General features: G+C 49.3%; 1 protein-coding gene across 1 annotated transcript in view; it reads right to left on the bottom strand.

Annotated features, from left to right (window-relative positions):
• Positions 1-2,678: 2,678 nt before the first annotated feature.
• Positions 2,679-22,391, bottom strand: part of LOC128725785 (serine/threonine-protein kinase pakF) — a 39,663-nt gene continuing 19,950 nt past the window's right edge. The window contains exons 3-5 of the mRNA XM_053819555.1: positions 3,769-4,424; positions 2,826-3,695; positions 2,679-2,753 (exon numbers count right to left, since the gene is read on the bottom strand). Of these exons, the coding sequence (XP_053675530.1) occupies positions 2,679-2,753; positions 2,826-3,695; positions 3,769-4,424 (1,601 nt within the window). The remainder of the gene's footprint in view (positions 2,754-2,825; positions 3,696-3,768; positions 4,425-22,391) is intronic.

Below are 22,391 nucleotides of genomic sequence, written 5' to 3'. Positions count from 1 at the left end.
GGTCGAGGCGACGATACGAAACGTCGGCTCGACGGTCGAGCCGACGATATTTAACGTCGCCACAGCCCTAAATGCTAGTCGTGCAGTAGCGTGGCTATTCGACGGAAAATTTTAAACCGTTGCTGCTCCTTTCGAAAAGATTTCTTAGGAAAAAAGACACAAGAAAAGGAATCTAATCTACGGCCGACATGGTTGTTATACCTTCGATTCATGCGCGTAGCCCATTCGTGTACTAACAGTTTTCCGCTCCACCCTCACCAGATCCTACAAAAATCAAGAATATTCTATTTTAATCAGTTGTATTCCTTCTCAGTCATCGGTTATACTTATGTCGGCATCAAGCGAAATGTTCATTTTGTACGCTACTCGACGAAAAAAGAAATTCTCATGCACGCTGCCGCTAGATTTCTCCTACTACCGATGGATTTAGTTCTATTGGTGTGCAGCAAAATCTTCTTTGCATTTGTTTAAATTTTGTTTACTTGCTTTAAAATATAGGCTACTGTTGTATCGCTGCATGCAACATTAATTGTAAAACGCTAGTTTGATATCCTTTTCCAGACCAAGTATGATCGGCTCCTAGCCCTGTCAAATGCCAAGCCTCGCGTCATAAGCATCGAAATGATTTCAAACAAATTCCCCTCCTGAATACTTCCTTTCGGTTCATCGTTAAGATTGCTACACTCCTAGCTCGTAAAAGCAGCCGACAACTTCGCATCCTCATGATGCTGCCTGTCTTCTAGCACGATCGATGAGCTGCTATCAGTTTTGCGTAGATGATATTACGGTACATCATTCAGGATGGCTTGTTCTTTTCTCTTCTGATCACTGGTTTTGCTATTTCGTTAATCTGTCGGGCAGTTGGTGATCGGTGATGTTTTAGAAGCTGTCTCGCGGGAAAACCACCGTAGTAGCAGTAGGAAACATAACGATAAGAGCTCTAATAACAACACATGAATACATGTCGATGGTTTTTACGAGTACGCACGGGATATGCCTGCGGTAATAAACAAACCACAGGCAAGACGAGATGTTTGTTCGCTTCTTTCTCACACACGGCAGTACTATGGCTTGTAATTTTGTTTGTTTTGATGGTTATTGTAACGTTTGGGAGCTTAGTTGTTTTTTTACACTTGCTTCCATCTACAGATTGATTATGGTTGTCTATGCATCGGGATGGCGAGAGAATGGATTTGTTTTCATTTCGACTTCTTCACACCTAGCCAGAGATGGATCGGCGAACACAATTTGATTTGTAAGTTTGGTTTGCCTAAAAGTACCGATCCTTCTGACGTTCGTGACTTCGTTTGTTTATTTGTCTATTGATTGAGTTTCTATTAAAACTTGCTGAACGATGTGAATCATATTTAACATATAGTTCGTGTTTTTCTACCGCAACGGACCTGGCAGGTATTGGTTGTGTGTGAACTTTAGTATGTGTTTTTTTCCTTCTTCCACAGCCCATTACCTCAAGAGGATTAGCTTAAAACGCATAAAACAGTCAACTGGATACACTCGTCGCGTATGCCAGTCGATTTGTTGCCCTATTGTCCTATGTTGCACTAGATTTTCTCTCTTTAAGCAGGTGCTCTTTCTCTCTCATCGGCTTTATCCATCCGATCCGTGTTCTTTGGTAGCCGCTCTGTAAGCTAACTGCATTTTGTACAACCCAACCTTCGATCTGTGTACTGCCGTTTTCCCCCCAAATGTTTGTGTGCGTGCGTCAGTACGTATGTCCCTGAGAAGAACTAGCCCGGAAAGATCATTCGCCTGCCCTGTGAATCAATCTGAAAGATGTCCCTCTCGCATTCTAATATTAACAATGACGATCGTCTATGCCACAGCACGGTAGCTCTCCTTAGTTTCTAGTGCACAACGCAGGCAGCCCAAAATAGAACGCGGGCTCCACCAGGGAACGCCGGGTTTCGCGTTCAATGAGAAAAATTAAACAATCAAACTTAATACACATTGCTAACGAGTAAAATCACAAAATTGCTTTGAAAATGTCATTAAGAGTAGTATAATAAAAAAGAACGAAACACACAAACACATTCATTGATTAACCTTAACTCGGAACGCGATCGCGCTACGTTTGCCGTCTGTCTAAGAAACCGAACAGAACTGAAAAGCAAACGCACGAGAGCGCCATTTTCCGATTCTGCAACTAAACGCAATTGTTTGACCGCGAGCGGCACACGCTGCCTGCTTTCAAGCGAATCATCGCGGCCATTTACAATGCGTAAAAACGATCCTGTTGTACTATTTCATGCTGCTCCAGTACGTTCACAAACTTCACTAACAAACACATAATCCCACGAGCACTTAGGATCGAGCTTGAATAACTTCCTTGGGAATGATTTTCCACATTCGCTTCCTACGGGACGCATTTATCGTTCGTTCGCCTCTACGCTCCTGCCGTCCTACTACTTATTATCAGGAAATTAATTGCACCACAGCCATCTTACGACGATACTCGCACTCGGAAAAAGCGTGCCCCCCGTGTCCTTTCCTTCCCCCGTGTCCGGTAAAAAGGATTCCTGTAGAACATGGTAATCGTACAAATATCCCACCCAGGCATCATCTGTTTTTGCAACGACTCCTCCTTCTAGTGGAAAGCAGCTCGCCGTGATGCCGGCGACTGGACGCCACGATCGGTGGAGGCTGCCCGTCATTCATCATCACCAGCAGAATACGGACAGTTCGCCCGAGTGTTCGTTGCTGTGCCGCCACGTGGTCACGGAACGTGCTTTGAGCTAAAATGGGGCGAAAACCCGAACGGAAAAAGGTCAAATACCGGACCATGGTTGATCAACGGCTAACCTTACCTGTTGCATTTTATCGAAATCTAAACATGGCCTGTGAGGGCGTTGCAGCCGTTGCTGCTGATGGCGGGACTGACGACGTCGCGGTGAAACGGCACAGTGAAACATCTTCGCCGGCGGGCTAACGGACCGGCTGATGTCCATATTAGTTACTAGAGACGCGCCGTGGTGATGTGATTGCGCATCTAACAACGCCTCACCGGAGGCTTCCTTCCCGGGACTACCGGGACCGGCAACGAGCCTCGCCAGCGATGCCGGCGCAGATGACAGAGAAGATGGCGTCGATGATGATGATGTTCGAGTTGTTGTACTAAGACCGGATCCAATGCTGCTGTTGCCACCACCGAGGGGTGGATTGGTGCTGTTGCGGTGGCACACAGCAGTCAAAGGACTATCACAGCCAATGGGGCGTCGGCCGAGACCGAATCGAAGGCCAACAGCACCACCACCACCGCTACTGCTGCTGCCGGGACCGTAAAATCCGCTACCCCCGCTACCAATACCTCCCGTTCCGCTAAGCGACGAAAGCGATGACGCTGCCGATGAGAGCAAGGACGACCCGCAGGACAGCAGCGGGCCGGTTGCCTCGCTGAGCACGAGTGGCGTTGTTGAGCGCTGCATGATATGGCCACGGTGTGGTTTTAAAGCTTCTAGAGGCGGCGACGTGCGAAAATTGACCGGAGCTGACAGCAGGGCGTCCTCCAGCTGCAGCTCCTCTTGCTGGTGCGCCTGTTGCTGTTGGTTTTGTTGACGCAACGAGGGATGGTGATGATGCTGATGTGAGAATTGATGATGGGTCTGCTGCTGGTGCTGTTGCTGCTGTTGTTGCGAGCCCTGCTGTTGTTGCTGCTGTTGCTCGAGAAGATAGCGAACCTAAAATGAAAACCACATACCGTTACAAGACGTTATGTTCGATCTTCCACAGGATGAAGCGGCCATGCGTTACCTCATCATCCGAGTTGTGTACTAGCGATCGTTTGCGTTTCTCCAGCAAACTACTAACACTTCCTAGCCTCTTGCCACCGGTCGAGATCACTTTGGTGACCGGTGGTGTCAACGGAACACGTGGAATCGCCGTCAAACTCGACAATTCGTCCACAAAATCATCCAGAGGTTCACCACTACCATCACCACATCCACCGATCGTCATAAAATGTCCCCGCACGATGGCACTTCCGTTGGCGCTAGTGCTGGTGTCCATCGGACCACTGATGATTGTCGCTGCCGTCGATGATGCCGTCGTCACCGTCACTGATGGAGGCACGTAGTCCGTGTCGTCTTCCTCATCGACGTCATCCTCCACGATGTCCTCGGTGGCATCTTCGTCATCTTCTTCATCCTCATCATCCTCGTCCACGTGTGGGTGGATGATGGCAACACCGATGCCTCCTGTCACCCGGCTGGGCACTCCACTGACACTCCCGATTTCGATGGCACAGCTCCCCACATCGCCCGCACTGCCGTTGATCACTTCCAGCTCCTCTTCGGAGCTGTTCTGGTCGTACAGCAGGAGATGCGACGAGGAGGGACCCATGAAGGCGGGTGACTCGGAGGAGCATGCCGTATCGGTCGGTGACACGGTGTCCTGCCGGGAGCTTAAACCTATCGGAGTAAATGAGAGCGAGAGAGCGAGAGAAACGAGACAAGCAACGGATTAGTATTGCACGCTTTTGGTGTCTAATGTGCACAGAGAAGCGATCAGAAAAGGAAAGTTGTCTAAATCCATTTAATTTACAACTACTAATCGCATTAGCTTGTGTCCTTTTGAACACTGGATGAATAACGTGCTCGAAAAAGGTTCATTTTGATGTTTGATGATTGCACACGTTTGCGCACAGGCAAGCGTGCAAAGAAAACGTGCAGATAAGCGCAATAAATCAGGAACGATAATTTACTTGTTAGCACTTCGTCCCACATGCTGCGAGTAGAGAGAATACAAATAGCGCGAGTTTCACGAAATTTCCTCAAACGAGATCACTTGCACGTACGCGCGGACAGCGATGACTACGGCGATAATGAAGTCTTGTTTGCACACGCTTAGCTTCTAGCTTCAGGTTCCTCACAATCTACGATCACTGTGCCCAAACCCAAGGTGGGATCGAGATCCGGTGAACACTTCTTGCTGCGTGTCTCCTTCTTTGTTCTTCAGTCTGGAGCAGCAGGAACGATCGTGTGGGTAAGAAAACAACAAAAAAAAAGCCCCACTATCACCAACCGAATGCACTAGAGCTGCACGTTTCGCAGGCTCTTGCTCTAGCTGCGATGCGTTACCGGCGTCGTGTAGACCATTTGTCGCCTTCAGAACCCACTGCCGTACTGCTTTTATAGATGAACACATCATCTAGCCGCAGTACCCAGGCGGGAGCGTATGCGCCAACCACTACGACGACTACTACCAGCGGGAGCTCGTGCTTCGCGACTCGCGATTCGCGGTTCGCGGCAATAGAACCACCACAAGCGCAGTTCGCGGCGAGTGCGTCGCCGGCTATGCTATGTACGCAATGTAAGCGAGATCGTTCCCTGTCCATAGGGAACTCTACAGACGCTCTGGGTCGAGAGCTCGTGTATGGACACCGGGGCACTATCTGGTCGTATCGCGGGAGCAGCATTACATCGTCGTGGTTGTGATGATTGGCATAAACCACTCGCTTAGTGCAAATGCAACACCCACCAATGGGGCCGGGTGGGCGCAGTTCGGTGTGTGTGTGTTCGTGTTCGTGTGAAGATCAACTGTCGACCGCGAAACAGCTGACAAACTTTGCCAACTATCGCGGTTTTCTCGCGAACGCGAGCGTCCCGGTGTCGCGAGCTGCATTCATTCATTGCGTGTGTCTTCGATTCACACCGCGATTCTCTTTTTACACATTCATATCGCTTGCAACGGGCATGGTTCATTGTGAGAAGGGCATGTCCTTAGAACGTCTGGAACGATCGTTCTTTGTCGCCGGAAGGTCTCTTTAACGCAGGTCATTCAGTTATCGATCAAAAATGCCCTTTTTGGTATCGCTATCGATCCCGGTGGGTCAGTCGAACGCCGGATCAGAGGTTGGAAGCGGTTTATCAGCAGAAAAAGCCCTGTCCCAGGCCTATCATACACATCACCGCGAGTCACCACCGGTTGGGGGCTAAAACGATAAGCGATGCGGCGATAAGGAATGCCTAATCAATTGGTGGTGTCTCACGCGCTGTTCACATCACGTACACACACCGTAAACGAGACGGACGAGCAGAAGCAAAAATTGAAGCAAAAAAGCAAAAACGATCACCGAAGAACGTACAATCGAGTGTTTACGTTGGCAATTAACACCGGTCCAGCTGAGCGGACATTGTGCTCCAAAAACAGCTTACGCGATCGAGCCTGGGGTAAAAACGGAATAACAAAACTCCCGCATAAGTTTGTCGCGAGCCGGCTCTTGTAAAGCAATAACGACTCACACACACACACACACATGCACAAATAGAACCCACCCCAAACCACCCCAATTAGAGCGTAGCGGAATCTTTTCGCCCAAGTTTTTTTTTTGTTGTGCCTGACAGAACCATTAAAACAACATGAAAGCCCGCCCTGAACGGAACCACTCAGCTCATAAAACGCCCTGTGTGTGTGTGTGTGTGTGGGTCTCCGTCGGCGCGTTTACTTTGCACCCACCCTCCCCACTCCCCCGCCTCCTTCGTGTCCTGGAGCGGAGGAAAGCACCCCAATCCCCAATCTCCACTAAACATCCTCTCTCTCAATCATCCGCCCGCCGGTAAAGCGATACAATTTGCAAAACCCCCAAACAAGCCATTCCAGGGAGGTGAAGGAGGCCATCGAGGGAAAAAAAACGATTCCGCGATGGCTGCCGGGTGTCACGCGAGAAAAAATCGCGTGCAGCGAAAGACACTTCAGCGGGCGCAGTCTAGCATTGGCGCTGGTCGTATTATTACACGTCACGCGTTCCACCCCGCGCGGACAGTGGATTAATAGGTGGTGAGGAGGGGGAAGGGGGGGGGGTGGCGGTGAGGTAGAACGAAAAGAAAGAGAAGAAAACTGGGAAGGAAAATTGTAACCAAAAACCCTCAGCGAGCTCGCAGCGACAGTGGCGGGGCAATATTGTAACGAAGCGTAGCGCCAACGATGGGGAGGGAGGGGAGGGGGGGGGGGGGCAAAGGGCACCAGGCAAGTGGTGGGAAAAAGGGCCGTGGCCTCTCTTCTGCCGTGCCCGGGAACGTGGGGAAAAGGACGTGCAATGATAGCCGGGAAGCGTCGTCCTCATAGTTGCAAGGAGTTACACTTTGTTGCAACGAAAATCACAACCGTCGGGCTCTGGGGAACAGATTTTCCACCGACCGTTGTGTGCGTGTGTGTGTGTGTGTGTGTGTGTGTTTGTGCCTCTCGTTTGCATATGGAATGCAGTAACGAAGGATCACCCCGCTCTTCACCCACCTGGCCCCTATTGGTGCGGAGGGTTTTCGTGGGAAATTTTCCTTCCGACCGGATTCGCGTGACGCTAAGCGGGACATTCGGAAAGCGAATGCCAACAAACGAATGATTGACTGATGGTGATCAGGGGCGCGGAAGGACGAAGGACGCTTTTGGAGTTGCTCCCCTTTCCTTACCACCCTCACCAGGGGGGCGAGAAGTTGGAACGGCTCCAGTTACTGTACCTTTTTGCTTGCTTCTCCAACAGTAACGCTGCCGCGCGTGGAAAACTCGGATTTTCCCGGTGTCCCGGGAGTGTCGGAGTCCCGCTTTTCTCGCTACTCCCTCGGGAAGATAACGAGCACCACCACCATCACCACCACCACCACTGCTATAGCATCGACGCGCTGTTGCAACAATGTTGCCCTGGTGGGCTGGGGTTCGTTCGCTCGTCTGCCTGTCGCACGCTTCGTTGACCCGGTCCGATGTGTATCATTTACTGGCTGCCTGCGTTTTCCCGAGTGCGTCCAAATTGGCGCAGTAATGTGCACGCTCTGCTCCATTCGGGAGTGGGGAGTATTTGCCTGCAAATGCCATTTTTGCGCAACCGATTCGCAGCGACGCAGAACAGGACACGCGAACGGGTTGTGGCATTTCTAGGGCCAAAATTCATGTCTGTTCTCGGGCATGTGGTGGTCAACGCAACGCGTACAAACTTATCTCTCCCTTCCGGAAAAACTGACTCGTTAAACACACCACCAACATCCCACGAAAAAAAGAAGCAATAAACTCATGGACGACATGGGAAATTCGGAAAAACGTTGCTCTAACAAAGTCGACCTTAAACAAACCCACCGGCTGCATCGAGCCGCCCGGTGCAACCGGTGCATCACGTAATGCAGGCGCGAGATGATGTAACCAGAATAACGAGTTCTAAAACCAATCAAATCAATTAGTTGCAATAAATCTCACGCGACCTCTCGACGAACCCGCAACATCTGCTGCTGCTGCTGCTGCTGGTGGGCTCGACCCTTCGAAGCCGGCACAAACACAACCGCACACAGCGAACCCGGGGGTGAATGTGTCACTTTCCCTTCCGGCCTGGCCCAGTGTCCGGAGCCGCATGCACATGCACTTGCATACGATCGCCCGTCCGCCTGACCTTGAACGAGTGCAATGCTCCTCGGTGGTTTGCAGGGCAGCTACTAACTCGCAACATTGTTGCATCTAAGCTGCGCTTCGCACACATCTGTGTCCCGTACAGGCGACATATCAACGTGATTTTTGCAACCACCCCACTCACCACCCCCTTCTGGCAATGAGTTGATGGCTGAGGGAAGAGGGAGCTGTGTCTGAACGGCGTTCCGTTGATTAGTTTACTTAACTCGACGATTTATGCCCAGCCCCACAGGGGGATGGTCCGGCATGGTCGATAGAGCCGATTATAAATAGTGCGGTATGCCGTGAGCTGGGTGGAAAAAAAAGGGCCATTCCAATACTAACACATTCGCTCTCCCACGGGAGCCTGTTGAAGGTGTGGAGGACGAAGCCGCATCGATTGTAACACACACGATGGACGTCAGGAATGGCAGCAGTTTTTAACGATTTCGTGTAGTTAGATGATTCCCACCCCCTGGCTTCGGTGTGTGTGGGAAAGATAGACAACCATTCATCTCACGTGTACGAACACCTGCGGAAAAGGCACTGCAGCTGCACTACGGATGTCCCCTAAAATAGACCTAGCTCGGTGCTTAGATACGCTCTACCCGCCATTAGACTCGGAAATGGAAAACCTTTTTGACATCACTCCGAAGAGGGTGACATCCTAATGCACCGGGAAGCGATTGATCCTTCTTCTTCGCTCTAATTGCATTAAGACGCCCACCCTCCTCCCAGGACAGGTGAGTAATGGACGGTGGCGGTTAACGCGATTCGAGCCAGCCTGCTCCATAATTCATTCGATCGTCGGCGCGCACGTCGCGATGAGCTCATCATTGAAGGGTGTAATAAGCCACCAACTGGTAACTGGCGGCACTGGAGTGCACTTTAATGGCCCACCGATGATCGACGCCGGGGAAAGCCAATTGGGGGCGAGGCTAATTTTCCAAACTGTTGGTTAAGGAATCGAACACGAACGCGCCTAAAAATAGCACCAAACGATCGCGACATGGGACGCTTCGTGCCGCTAGAGCACAGCGGCTCAGCTGACCATAATTGTGGGGAGTACAATTTGAGCGCCACTTTTATAACCTTTTCTTACCGCTTTATATGGCGCTGAATTGTGAATCGTATAAAGCAAACGAGCCAGACCATCCATTCAACCGAACAGTAACAACAAAACCCGCTTATAAAACCAATCGCAGCTATTCAAGGCTTATTTTTAGATCCCTCCGCCTCGAATGGAAATGTGCGGGGGAAACTTTTCGGAACCAAGATAACAGCTACCCAACGCTACCGGGACACAGCTGGGAAGAAGAAAAAAGAAGGAAAATGGCAACAAAAAAACGCGATAAAAATAATGATCAACAAAACGTCTTTCCGGCCGACAACGGCAACTCACCCGGCAGGGGAATCAACATTCTGCAACGTTGTCAAAATCGGTGCCAAAAAGGAGAATAACAATCGAATAGAATGCCGCCACACCTGTTGCTATAATCAACCATCTTTCTGTGTGTTTCCTTTAACTTTGCCACCGATCGGGGGAGAGAAGGTGTCCTTCCACCGGCTGCTGTTCCGCGAAGGCACGTCAGTTGAATATTTAGTTGCTATTTGGTGAATAACAACCATCTCAAGCGTGGATCGTGCAGCCAAGCAAATGGATCCAGTCCGCATCGCTCTCGGACACAATCGAGCACGGCACACGGCGACGGTTTCGAGCGGCAAAAACAAAAAAAAACCGTCGCGATTCGACGTACAGCACATAAAACTGGTAACACCCCGCACAGCGCCAGCACCATGCCTTTCTTGAATAATTCGACTCAGGAATTGTGCTTCATCGATTGGAAGAAGACCTACTAGTCGGTTCGATACGGCACGGAGAGAAGCTCAGACTCTTGGGGCAACAAAATCGCAATCGTATTCAAATGTCAAAGTATTTATACCGTGTGCCTCTCGCTCAGCCGGCTACGTGATGAGATCAATTCTGCTGGAAAAACCAACAGCGGAAACAAGTAGCGAACGTAGACGAGAGTGAGCAACAATAAAAAAAAAACGAAAGAAAAGCAAAGCAAAAAAAAACTTTCTGCCTGAAGGTTATCGTAAATGGGAAGATAAAATAAATTTCGACCAGCGAAACAGCGAGCGCAAAGCATCGTTTTCCATTCCGTCGCCTCGCTGAACGAGCCCTGGGTGGTGGCAGAATGGAACGTTGCTACTTCAGTGCCGTAGCAATGGCAGCAGACTGGAACCTTAAAAATTTCCATTTCTTCCCCCTCCATCGGAGGCATTGGGCTGGAAAAAAGACGTTGTAAACGGCAGCCAACTCAACGCCGAGGGCAGCGACAGTGAAAGTGTCTGCGAGGATTTACTACTGCGGGCGATTGTAGGACTGTGCCAGAGATCACCGAGACCTACAACTCTACGAAGTAGTTGAAAGGCTTTAGAACCTGGTTAAGACGTCTGAGAGCAACATTCTGAAAATTCCTCCCGTGAAGTCGACGGATCCGCTGGACGTACGAAAGATCGTAAAAAGGAGCCCCAAATCTATCACAACATCCCACACCAGGTATATGTCCTTCCAATGGCCTCTAGTTCCTCAACGCTCTGGCCACTATTTTCCCTACTTTCCTTCCTTCCTCTCGTACTATGTCAATTTTCAATGTCAGCCGGCCTTCGAAGCAAAAACCCACTCACACAATCATCATCATCATCATCATCAGTGCCAACGGGCAAAAACTATCGACTAAAGAGAGCTAACAGCAACAGTCAGCCCGCGGAATACGGAGCGAATGCATGCAAATATTGCAGCAACCTTCCACCTTCTCGGCTTCCAGCAGCACCCCAACACACCATCAAACTCCTCCAGCTCTACACAGCTGGCTCTGGAATCTTGTTTATCGATGTATGTAAATTTTTGCGCGAGATACAACACCGCCTACGAGATATATCCCGCCTTCCAAGCTCTACCAGCTGCCCCTGCGAGGTGTACGTACCCGTTCAAGGTTACACTTTTCGCGAAACTATCTCGCCTAGCAGCTGCCCAGGGCACACGTTGGGTGACGTAAAATCCCTCCCCACTCGAGGCGAAAGGGACGATGCCTCGGAAGCGAGCAAATAGTAAATAGTGAACCATTCGCTAATCGCGGCAATAGAGATACGTCGATTTGTTTGGCCAGACAGTGACCACGCGGTCGGCGCAAACGTGAGTGCACAAGATTCCGCACAGGAAGGATGCACTTTCCACTTCGAGCAGTGGCCTCCTGCAGAGAGGGGTGTGTACTTCAGACACTGGGAAGCTTCGAGATGGCGACTGGCTGCGATTATCTAACACCCAGCCGGTCAGCCGGTAAACAAGGCGAGTAAACGTCTCTCATCCGGCAAACAAAGTCGCGCGGTTCCCAGACACCTAGAGATCAGTTCCGCGTTCTACAGCGTTCGTCCCCGGGCTGCCCCGAAAGCGGATTGTTGCCGTACTCTTCTGTCAGGCCATCATCGCGCGATGGCATTTTCCCTCCATCAAACTCGCCTTATCGCGAGACTCGCCGGTTGGGGTGTAGATTGTGCTGAAAATTTTGCTCAAAATTTCATCAGCTGTTTCACTCGCCTGTGGAGCCTTATCTTAAAAGTCGGCCAACCAAACAACACATCGCAAGTGCAGGGTGGGCTTAAATAGAACCTCCCACCACCACCACCATCACCCTCACACACCGGCCATTTTGGGGTGAAGGGAATCATAGTTCCTCGTGCTATTCACGCGTTCCCAAAGTGAAGCAAGAAGGAACCACCGACGGGGGATTGTGGGAATCATTCAAAACAGGCATGGGGCCGCTGGCAACCCACATGAGGCCAGCGAGCGACAAACAAGGGTTCGTGGTTGCCCCTTTTTTTGTTTTGTTGAACGGCGATGGCGGCGATGTGTGAGCACCGGGGCCGAATGTTACGAGCGCCTAATCGCACCATCGCAATCTTATCAGTGGGCTAATGGCAGTGAAGCAAATCTCGCGATACAAAGAGTAAGCAGTCCTGTGTTTGCCGATAGGAACCCCGGCTGTTTACGATGCCGAGCGCGAGTAAACAGCCCCCGGGGTTTCGCGCGCTCCAACGGCTCTTGGCGTTCTTCCGGCGACGATAGCGTGAACTTCTTTCCTTGAACCTGGCCTAGCTCAACTTTTTGCTATGCTTCTGGCATGGGACGAGCGACAGGCCCCCGGCCATCGATGGATGTCTTTGTTTACCGGTGGATGTGGGTCTTTGTGGCGCTCGAGTCCATCATTTACAGCTATCATTCACGGTATCTGATCGCACGGTCAATCCTCATAAAAGCCCAATAATGTGTGTACCTACAGCAGGATCGATCTTTCGGCTCAGCTCGGAAGTAGGAAGAAACCGTACAATCAGGTCGAAGGGCGTCCCGGTTAGGTTCCCGATAGAAGAAATCAATTGCCAAGACAAAACAGGTCGCGCAAAGTAGTTGACAGTGTAAATTGACAGATAAGTCATAACCTGTTTGTCGTTCGCCGCTTATCTCGTGAGTTATTATTATTACGATGAACGCACTGCCCCCCCTCCCCCCCGTCCACGCCCCCCTCTTTCCCACCCACACCTACGATGCCTTATCACCACGGCCCTACTCACGGAGGGATTACATATTTAATTGACCCCTCACGGTGCAGCCCCATTCAAGGTTGCTTCACAAAACAACAGAAGCTCGTTTCCCATTGCCAGAGTTCGACACTGCAACCGTCATTGTGATGCTTCAGTAGCCGAACGTTTTTCAAAAATTATTAACGAGCCCGTGCAAAAAAAACACGCTTTGTGGCAGGCCTCTTGTGTAATACACCCACTGGGAAAGCATTCAAATAACACTCCAACTGAACAGCACATATTTGCCAGCCTGCCAGTGTCCCCCATCCGCACTCGAACTGTAGGCAAATGTTGACCAGCTGTTTCACCGGGGACGGAAAATTGTACAACGAAACACAGCCCCGGGGCTCTCCACAACGCTTATCAAAAAACAGCTGATTTCGTGTTGTCTACTCTGGTGGCTGCGAGTGCTCGCGGTCGCCCGAGGCGATTAATAGCAGGAAACGACGATGACAAGTGAATGGGAAGGGTTTCGGTTAGCATAAGAGTTAGCACCTTGTCTGGTTCCTTCCTTATTATCGTAAAACGCGTAAACACGTACAGCGCTAGCGTCATAAAAAATGTATTTATAGACCCGCAACACAAAGCCAACTGTTTGGCAGCGTTCGTGCAGGCGGGCAGATAGCGCAGGCTACGTGAAGCGCTCATTCAAATGTATTTTAAAAGCAATTTTTCAAACCATCCCTGCTCTCGCTGCCATCTCGCGCTTTATATCGTTCCCATCAACCGCTGCCATGCCCATGGTGCAGGTGATTCGGTTTTAACGGGGATTCGGAAATAATTGCATGATTTTTGAAACGGTTTCATCATAGCAGCAGTTCACTATCGATAACCAATGGCTCATGGGCGACATTATCTCGAATGAACTTGTACTTCAGTTGCAATAAGGCCTCATTTGATGCAACATCGCCCATTTTATCACCACAGATCATTCCTTACGGGCAGTGCGATGTTCTGATCTTTTACTTATCTGCATAATTCGTCACAAAAGTATCGCCAAGCCACCGGAAAAGCCTCGCTGAACCGAACAGCGACACAATGGGACACAATTTGCCAAAACCATCATGCTCAACGGTCCGAAGGGGGGTTTCAACCACCAGAGATGGACACTTTGTAGCCGTTGACCACAAAATTAATGTGGCTGCTCTGGGCCCATCGGTAATTTTATTGGCGCCCGGAAATTGCTCCCAAACACCCTGGCACCAGCTTCGCGGTGAATGCGTGCCTTTTGTTCGGCTCCATCCGAAAAGGGGGTTGCGTAATGACCGGGATGGATGGAACGGAATAATGTTCCCATAGTTTCGAGTATCCTTTAAGATTTTTTTTAATCATTTTGGCACCGGCTCGCAGGAGCCAGCTTTTTGCTGCGAAACCGCGCACATCAAATTTCGATGATTTACCGGCCTGACGGCTTATCCGATTATGCGCCCATAAGTGATTAATCCACGATTTCGACATTCATTATGATAAGTGTAGCACCGTGCAACAGCACAACCGGGCGGCCCGATAAGCGGGAGAGCTTGAAAGTATTCACTGTGTGCCGAAATTTGAATAATGCTTTCGCCACAGGGCACGCGTAAGCGAGAGATCCGCGGGAAGTGCGATGCAGCTTTATGCACACAATGCAAAAGCACCGTTTCGACCAATTTGCATAAGGTTAATTTGAAACGACATCATTTGCAAATAAAAGCACAACTTGCACAAGGACGCACGCTCCACCGTTTACTGCGGAGTCGTCTTTTAATGAGATTGTCTTCGCACATATCCTGCAGCGCCATTAAATATGAAACGAGCATCGTTTATCGTGATCGGCGCAATGGGTTTTTATGATGATTGTAATGACTGCCGGCGCAAGCGAAATTAATTGTTTTAATTAAAGTACGAGTACTTATAGGCCGACTTTTCCGATAACGCAACTGCGCTTGGTCGTAATGAGCGCGTTGAAAAGCAGGGTATGTAATAACGCTTCAAAGTATCTTTTCAAACATTTGTTCTGCTCAACTGATCCTTCAGCAATTCACCATTGATCCTTGAGCTTTTCCATGACAAGTGACAAGTACAGACGTCCTCTAAAGTGACGATAAACAAACCAAACCCACTTGCTGTTCTTTCAAAAGTGCAAGGACCTCTCGCATGGGTCAGGACCCTCGCCAAGACCAACAATGCACGCTGACGATTCCTATGAACGAGACGATATCCGTCGACCGATGCATATACAATGGAAATCGGCAACTTTGTAACTTCACCTTCCGCCAGCAAATGACAGTGCCGTCAGTCAAATTTCCGATTGCTACAATGTTTCATGCTCCTATTATGCTGTACAACTTCAAAACGTACCGTAAACACCCTCGGGAATGAAATCACTTTCCCTAACTTCACGCCCGGCCCCCCCATGAGGCGGCTTGCTTCCACGAAAGCTTCGATGAAAAAACCGAATGGCCATCAACAGTACGAGGGCGAGGCGGCATATACATATTTCATCAGAGCACATTTTTTATTCCAATTAGACGCCAACGACCGTTGCCGGGCAAGGGAAAAAAATCGGCTCCTGGCGGAAAGAAAGCAAGTTTGTGGTGGACTTGTGGAAGAAAAGCATAACACCCAACGCTACACGGTGGTCGCAGAAAACCAGAGGGACGGAAATGGTTTTGCATAATCTGAGAGACAGGAATTTCAACGGCACATTGTCCTCTACAGAATGGTACTGTTTCGCCACACAATAACGAGATCTGTGACGAAGGTTTTTGTGCGTGCGCCAGCCAATGGTCTGAAAAACGTTAAGAAAAAAACGCACCGTCTCGATTGAAAGATTGCGACGCCTACCGTTTTCACTTGATTGATTGTTTAATCGAGCGAAAAGGTTCCGAGCGATGTAAGATTTTTTTTGCGCATAGAATGCCGAATACGAATATTCCAAAAGAACAATTTCGTTATTTCTTGTCCGTGACATTGACGAACGCTGTCACATATTCAATAAAAAGCTATAACTTGTTTGGGAACAACTCTGCGTCTCTGAAACAATTTGCACATTCAATTCGAGGACGAGAAAACTGTCTAGGAAGTTTGTGAATAAGCAGTTATTCGATTCTAATATTGATGCCAGATAAATTCAACCAAGCCCGTCCGATAATGATCACGGAAAATGACTTGAAAATGGTCGTTAGCAGACAGAATTTGCCAGCTTGATTTGCTCATCAAACTTTCAACTGCAATCAACCATCAACCGCCAGTCAATCAGTCAGTCAGCCAGTCAGTTAGTCATTCAATCATTACATGTCCTTGTGCGTCCCTCGTGCCAGATGGCATTAAACCTCAAACCATCGAAATCGCTTCTTAGCTTCTCCAACCCCATCACACTTGTAGGAGCTTCCGTTCCGAGTGTCGCCTTTCCTGGTGGTTTCGCCGGAAAAATCGACTCCACGCGTTTCACCTGTTTCCGCAAGCTTAAAGCGAGATCGAAAATTGGGGCTGAAATTTTATGAGCCGTGAATTTTGCGTTTGTCCCAGGGTAATCTTCGTCCGTTGGCAGTTGGCGCCTCGCCAAACCAACGCCAGCAATGCTGCGAAGAGTGCTCGTGTTGGCTAAACGATAAAAATTTAGCCATAAACTTTTAACGGCCACACCGGACACGAAATGGACGCAAAATTTAACACACTTTGTGCCGTTTGTGAATGTTGGGAAACTGCTGCGCGCAGCATCTGAAAAGGGGCTATTTGGGTTTTCTTCCACTTTCGCGTTGTACCAGTTCAGTCTCCTCTGCAACACATTATCGTAGATGGAGCGCTTGCTGGAAAAGCACTCACTTTAGAAATAATCTTTCTAATCTTGTACATCAAAATTTCAGTGATGAATTTCAACTGCCGAACTGTTTTCCTAGCCTACACAAAGGTTTTCGGCGCTAAGATCGGAGCGTGCCTCGTGCGCTCGAATGAATAATGAATGTTCAGTACAAGGAGCTGATAAATAACAACGGCAGTGAAATAAGAAAAGAAAATCGTTCGGCTGAATCGATACTGCCGATGCCGAAGCCACGGGAGAAACAATCTCGTGGAAAAATTCCTCGCCGCCTATAGGGCGAACAAGCTGGTGGAAATTTAATTAACTTTCGGTTAAGTCCTTGACCAGTATTCCTTGACCACGGGGGGGCTCTGTTCGTTATTTGAACACTCATCTCATCCCCATTTGGGAAGGATGAAGTCGCTACCATTCAATGGAAATCTACTGCTTCCCATGGACAAACAGTTTCCACCGTTACCTTATAATTATAAATAAATATCCATAAAGTTTATACATGGAAAAAGAGCCAACTACGAATTTAACAACAATTTATTTTAATTATGCAACGACAAATGTTCACCTAACGTTGCTTCCCACACACCATGCAGCATAGTTCATTTTCATGCCGGTCTTAGGCATATCCTTCCCGAGAACGGACTTCCAATCGATGTGGTCAGAGAGTGGAAGACAGAGTGAGAGAGATAGCGAGTGAGGACGCAAGCATATTGAGATCAAAGCGAAACAGTTGTTTGTGAATGATAAAAGGCTGTGGAAAATATAATTTTACCAGCTGCATACCCATCACAGGCCACCTTCTACTCGAGGACCTCGCCGGGCTACCAGCAAAGCCAAAGGCCCATCCAAACGGTTCCTCCTACCGTCAACTAAAGTGAAACGATAAAAGTCAACTAACGTGAAACAAGCGAAGGTATATAATTGATGTTAATTGAATAATTTAGTCGCTGTACTTTACCGCAAAAGCACAGCGTAATAATGCCTTTGACGGTGGAAAAACAGCATAACTGTGCGCGGTAAAAAATAGAATATTCTATCCAATAAGAAACACATACGTACGTAGCAGCGATTCAATACAGCTGAACCATAATTTAATTGCCCGCAATGAACGTTAAGCACTTAGGGACGTTTCACTATGATCATTCAAGACATTTTCAGTTAATTATGCTTCATCCGTGCGTCACACAAATGGTCACCCTAAGTGCGAAGCTTTGTTCCGGATTTTCGCAGTATTCATGGTCGCACCAAGCGCAATAAGAAATTTCGAAGCATAAATTTCAAGGTCTCTGATACAAAACAGTAGCCAGTGAAAGGCTTGAAACATGATTATAGTGACAGGACCGTCGAGTGTATGCATGGAAGGATCAAAAAGACGAAATGGAGACGCCTGGTTGCTCACTATACATGTACATCATGACATAGTAGCTATGTTATTAGGACAAATAATGACATCCAACAGCAAGATATAGTTAACAATGGTCAATGTCTTAGAGGAAGATAGAAAGGATGCAATGAGCGCGATAACAAAGCAACGTAAACTACCAGGAATTCTTCAACCCCACCGTAACGAAACATGATCCCTGAAAATTCGTGAAAAAGAGAACCCAACAATAAGAGAGCGTTCCCGAGATCGACGTATCGGTTCCCGGAATATCGGTGCTATTTTTAGCCACAAATCCTGCCTCCACAGCGTACACCGCACCTAATGGGGATTCTAGCGCATCGACTCCCAGCTCGACTGGCTCCCGCGGAAAACGAATGCCAACGAAATCGTGCGCTCCAAAAGAGCCATTCCCGGGACCGGGGCCGAGAGTCAGCGAGTCGCCGGGACGACCGTTTGAAGGTTAGCCCAAGAAGAAACGCTTCCCTTTCCATCCATTTTCGTTTTGCGCGTGGCGTTTTCCTCGCTGCACGGAATAGAAGAAGTGCTTGCTCATCGCGGGATGTGTACGCTACCGTACACTGGCAATCGTTTGTTTGACCTTTTTTCCTGCCATTTCCTTCTCATTCCAACTCGGGCTCTTTTACGCTTTCTCTCTCTCTCTCACTCTCGTTCTCGCTCTCTAGCACACGCTGGTCGGGAATGTGTTTACGATAATACGCAAAAATACCAATAAAATCATCTTCCCGCTGAGCAGCCGCTCGGTTGAGGCCGGAAAAGGGACGCCATCGGGAAAAACTTCGGTGCTGGCGCAACGAAATTGACTCCGACGATGGATGGAAATGCGCCGCACACGGTCGGTGGCGAGATTTCGGGAATCCTTATTACTGCCACAAAACCATCGCTCACGTTCTCGCTCGCTCCAACGCACCGTCTCGTTCACGCCACTGCGTTTCTAGCTCGCTTTTCCGCACGTAAACGCCTGCGCATGCCACATAATATTGGCAAACGGGCACCCAAAGCGAACCCAACAACCTTATAATGCCGGTTGGAGAAATGTGAATGAACGAGCGGACGCATGCGCCGTTCGCGGCTCACTACGAGCACGGAGGAATTTTACGATATCGCAAACCACCCCCACGGTTCCTCCCACCCATCCGCGACGTGCTCGCTCCCTTGGCGACGGGATCTTCACCACCATCGCCACCCGGCAGCTCGCCCATCGCCGCCCATCGCCGTCCACCTTCTTTCCGTTCGTACGCGAATGCTCATGCATAAAGAGTAGTTTGCTTAGACGTACTCTCATTGCACTCTCGCGATCTCGCAGGACGTGAGAGATAGAGAGAAAGAGAGAGCGAGAGAACAGGCGAATTGGTGTCTCTTCTACACATCTTCCGCCAGTGGCATTCCCAAGACCACTAGCTCCACGTCAGCCCCGTGCTAGCCCCCGGCTCCATCATACGGCTCCACACAACCTACTATCAATGAACTTTAGGAGGGTGGCGCTGGGAGCTCCAACGCACATACACATACAGCAGCAAACTCAGGGGCTCAGCACTCACCAGCACGCTTTCCCGAAACGGGGACTCTGTCGCGTGAAAATCACCCATTTCAGTGTGGTACTCCCGAGCGTGTTGGTACACCAGGAAACCTTTGAAAGGAGAAAAAAAAAAGCTACACGCTACATAAAAAACGAGCTACAAAAGCCCCATGAGTGCCTTTTACGATGTACACACTACGCCAACATCGGACTCGAAGGGTGCCAACCGCCATGGGGGAGGTGGACGTGCGTCAGAGAAGTGTTTTTCTTAGCGTAAAAGCGCGCTCCTTTTCTCGGCCCAGCGTGAAAGAGAGGGCGCGCGAGGACACAGATTTTCCGGGCCCTGGTTTCACCTCTTCGCGTCGCGTGCGAGTTCATCGGACAGGCGCATGGTTTGGTTTTGCTTTCCGCGAGCAGGACCTTGCGCTACTACGCTACCCACGGGAAGGAAGCATCCTTACGTCGATGGTATGCTGTCGATTGCGTGGAAACGCAGTTCATCATCTTCTGCAACCGAACCGAACTGAACCGTCCGTTCGTTCACACGTGGCTGCACTTCCATTACTCCGTCTCTGCCAGATCTGCGCGTCGTAGCGACACCGTACGTGATTAATATTGTACACCAATGGTGGGGCGCATTTGTTTGCCCGTCCACCCTCTGCTGACGCCGCGGAGGCCTTCTAGAGGCTAACGAGGTTAGGGGATTCGTTTTTTTTTTCATTCCACCCGTTTTCGACATGTTTAGAAACGAAAATTGCCTTTCGCACGATCTCACGCCGATCGATCGAAGAATCGAAAACTCGTAGCGGCGGTTACATCACGTCGAAAAAAAAAACATCGGTGCGAAAGCTGCACCATCGCACCGCGTTGGCTGGCTAGAAATCTAATAATATCTCCGCGGAATCGTTCAATCACTTAAATCACTTCCCGCACTAACGTGCAAAGTGTGAGGCATTGCCAAACATTTCACGTTTGTCAGCAGAATGAAGAAAAAAAAACTTCCGACGACGTATTCGCGAAGGAATGTATCGCCAAGCAAGCTTCGCAGTCTTCTCCTTCCTTTTCGGGTGGGGCCAAGTTCGGCTAAAATACAACGTTCAACAAAGAGACGCGTGCAGCTCAGTCAGCCACCCCAAAAGGCCTCAATGAATGACGCTACCGATCGACAGGAAACTCGATCACTGCGGCACGGTTTTTCGTTTTCGGTCATTCATCACTCTGCTCGCGGATGCGAATTTTCCACTCAACACGTTCGCGAACGGAACGGTATTTTCATCCAGTAGCATTTTCAAACGAACGACATATCTGATAATCTTGCACGGCAATTGGAAGGGTTTGAGCAGGCAAAGGTCTCTGATCGCAACATCGTAAAACGTAATAAAAATGAGATGCGATTTACAAAACCGTTTACAGGAGCCCATTAATTCCAACTATATTGCATTGCGGATTATGGAACCATAATAGCAAATCACCGAAAAATACCACCGGCCCTGCCACCGCGCTTAATGATATGATTTGAACCCTTTCTTGGTTCGAGCTCTCGGTCACCCGCCGGTGGTGCGTTCGGTCGGCCTCGACGTCCTTGGAGTGTCCTTTCGGGCTCGACCTGTTCGTCGGCAGTTCAACGCAACTAGACGCACACGAAGGATCGTTTCGAAAGGACGAAAAGCGAGCGGCGTCGTAATGGCGGTACCGAGAGTCCTTCCTGTCCTGCCCATTTCGCAGGGGCGTTGTAAAACAAAAGCTGTATAATCTTTTACGGGGGCTGAATGCCATTTGATCCGGGAAACCTGCTTTTCCATCTCCAGCCAACGCGCTTCGGCGCTCGATTTCTGGCCAAACGCACAGCAATCGATGCACGCTGATCACAAATCCCAAGGTCTTCATAAAAGACCATTTAAAAAGACACTCGGGATGACAAATTAAGAGAAAGTATAGAAGCACTTACGTATCCTTTTCGTCCTCGCCCGGGCTGGGCCATCGGGTGGGGCCCGGATTTTACTGTTGTTAGCATAAAATACGAGCAACCGCCATTCGTTCTGCTACAATGAAAATTCCCTCCCTCATTGCTCGACCACCTAAGGAAAAGAATGCAACACCGACCCGAAGGCGGACGGCTCGGTAAGCTACGACTTTTCCAGAGAAAGGATTATTTTCATGGAACACCTTCACAGCCGTAAAGAGGAAAATATATCATAATTAAAGGGAGTTATTTCAAGAATGTGAAGCTTTTCCTCTCTTGTGCTCTTGCTCGCTCGCTCGTTTGTTCTTTCTCGTTCTCCCTTCACTAGGACGACTTCAACCGCTTTCCGAGAAGCGAGGCGAAATTCCGCCAACACCTTTTTCAAGAAGCTCGAGAGCTCGCAACAAAAAAAAGAAAGACTAAACGCATTGTGCCACTGCGCCACGACGAGCCGGTGTAGTTTATTTTCCTCCATCAGCCACGGTGATGAAAACATGGCACCCAGCGCAAACGCCCAAACGGCAACACCTCCTGCTCCGGTGGATGGAATCTTCGCACCGAGCGTATCTCCATTTTCCTCGGCACGTTTTTTCCTTCGGCTTCTTTGGCTTCTTTTTCTTCCACCGAAGACAGCAGCAGCAGACTACTTTCCGAGCCGTACACAAATCTTAATTACGGCCGTACTTCA

This window comes from Anopheles nili, chromosome 3 (assembly GCF_943737925.1).
Source record: "Anopheles nili chromosome 3, idAnoNiliSN_F5_01, whole genome shotgun sequence".
NCBI lineage: Eukaryota > Metazoa > Arthropoda > Insecta > Diptera > Culicidae > Anopheles > Anopheles nili.
This window is presented reverse-complemented; position numbering and strand designations above follow the sequence as displayed.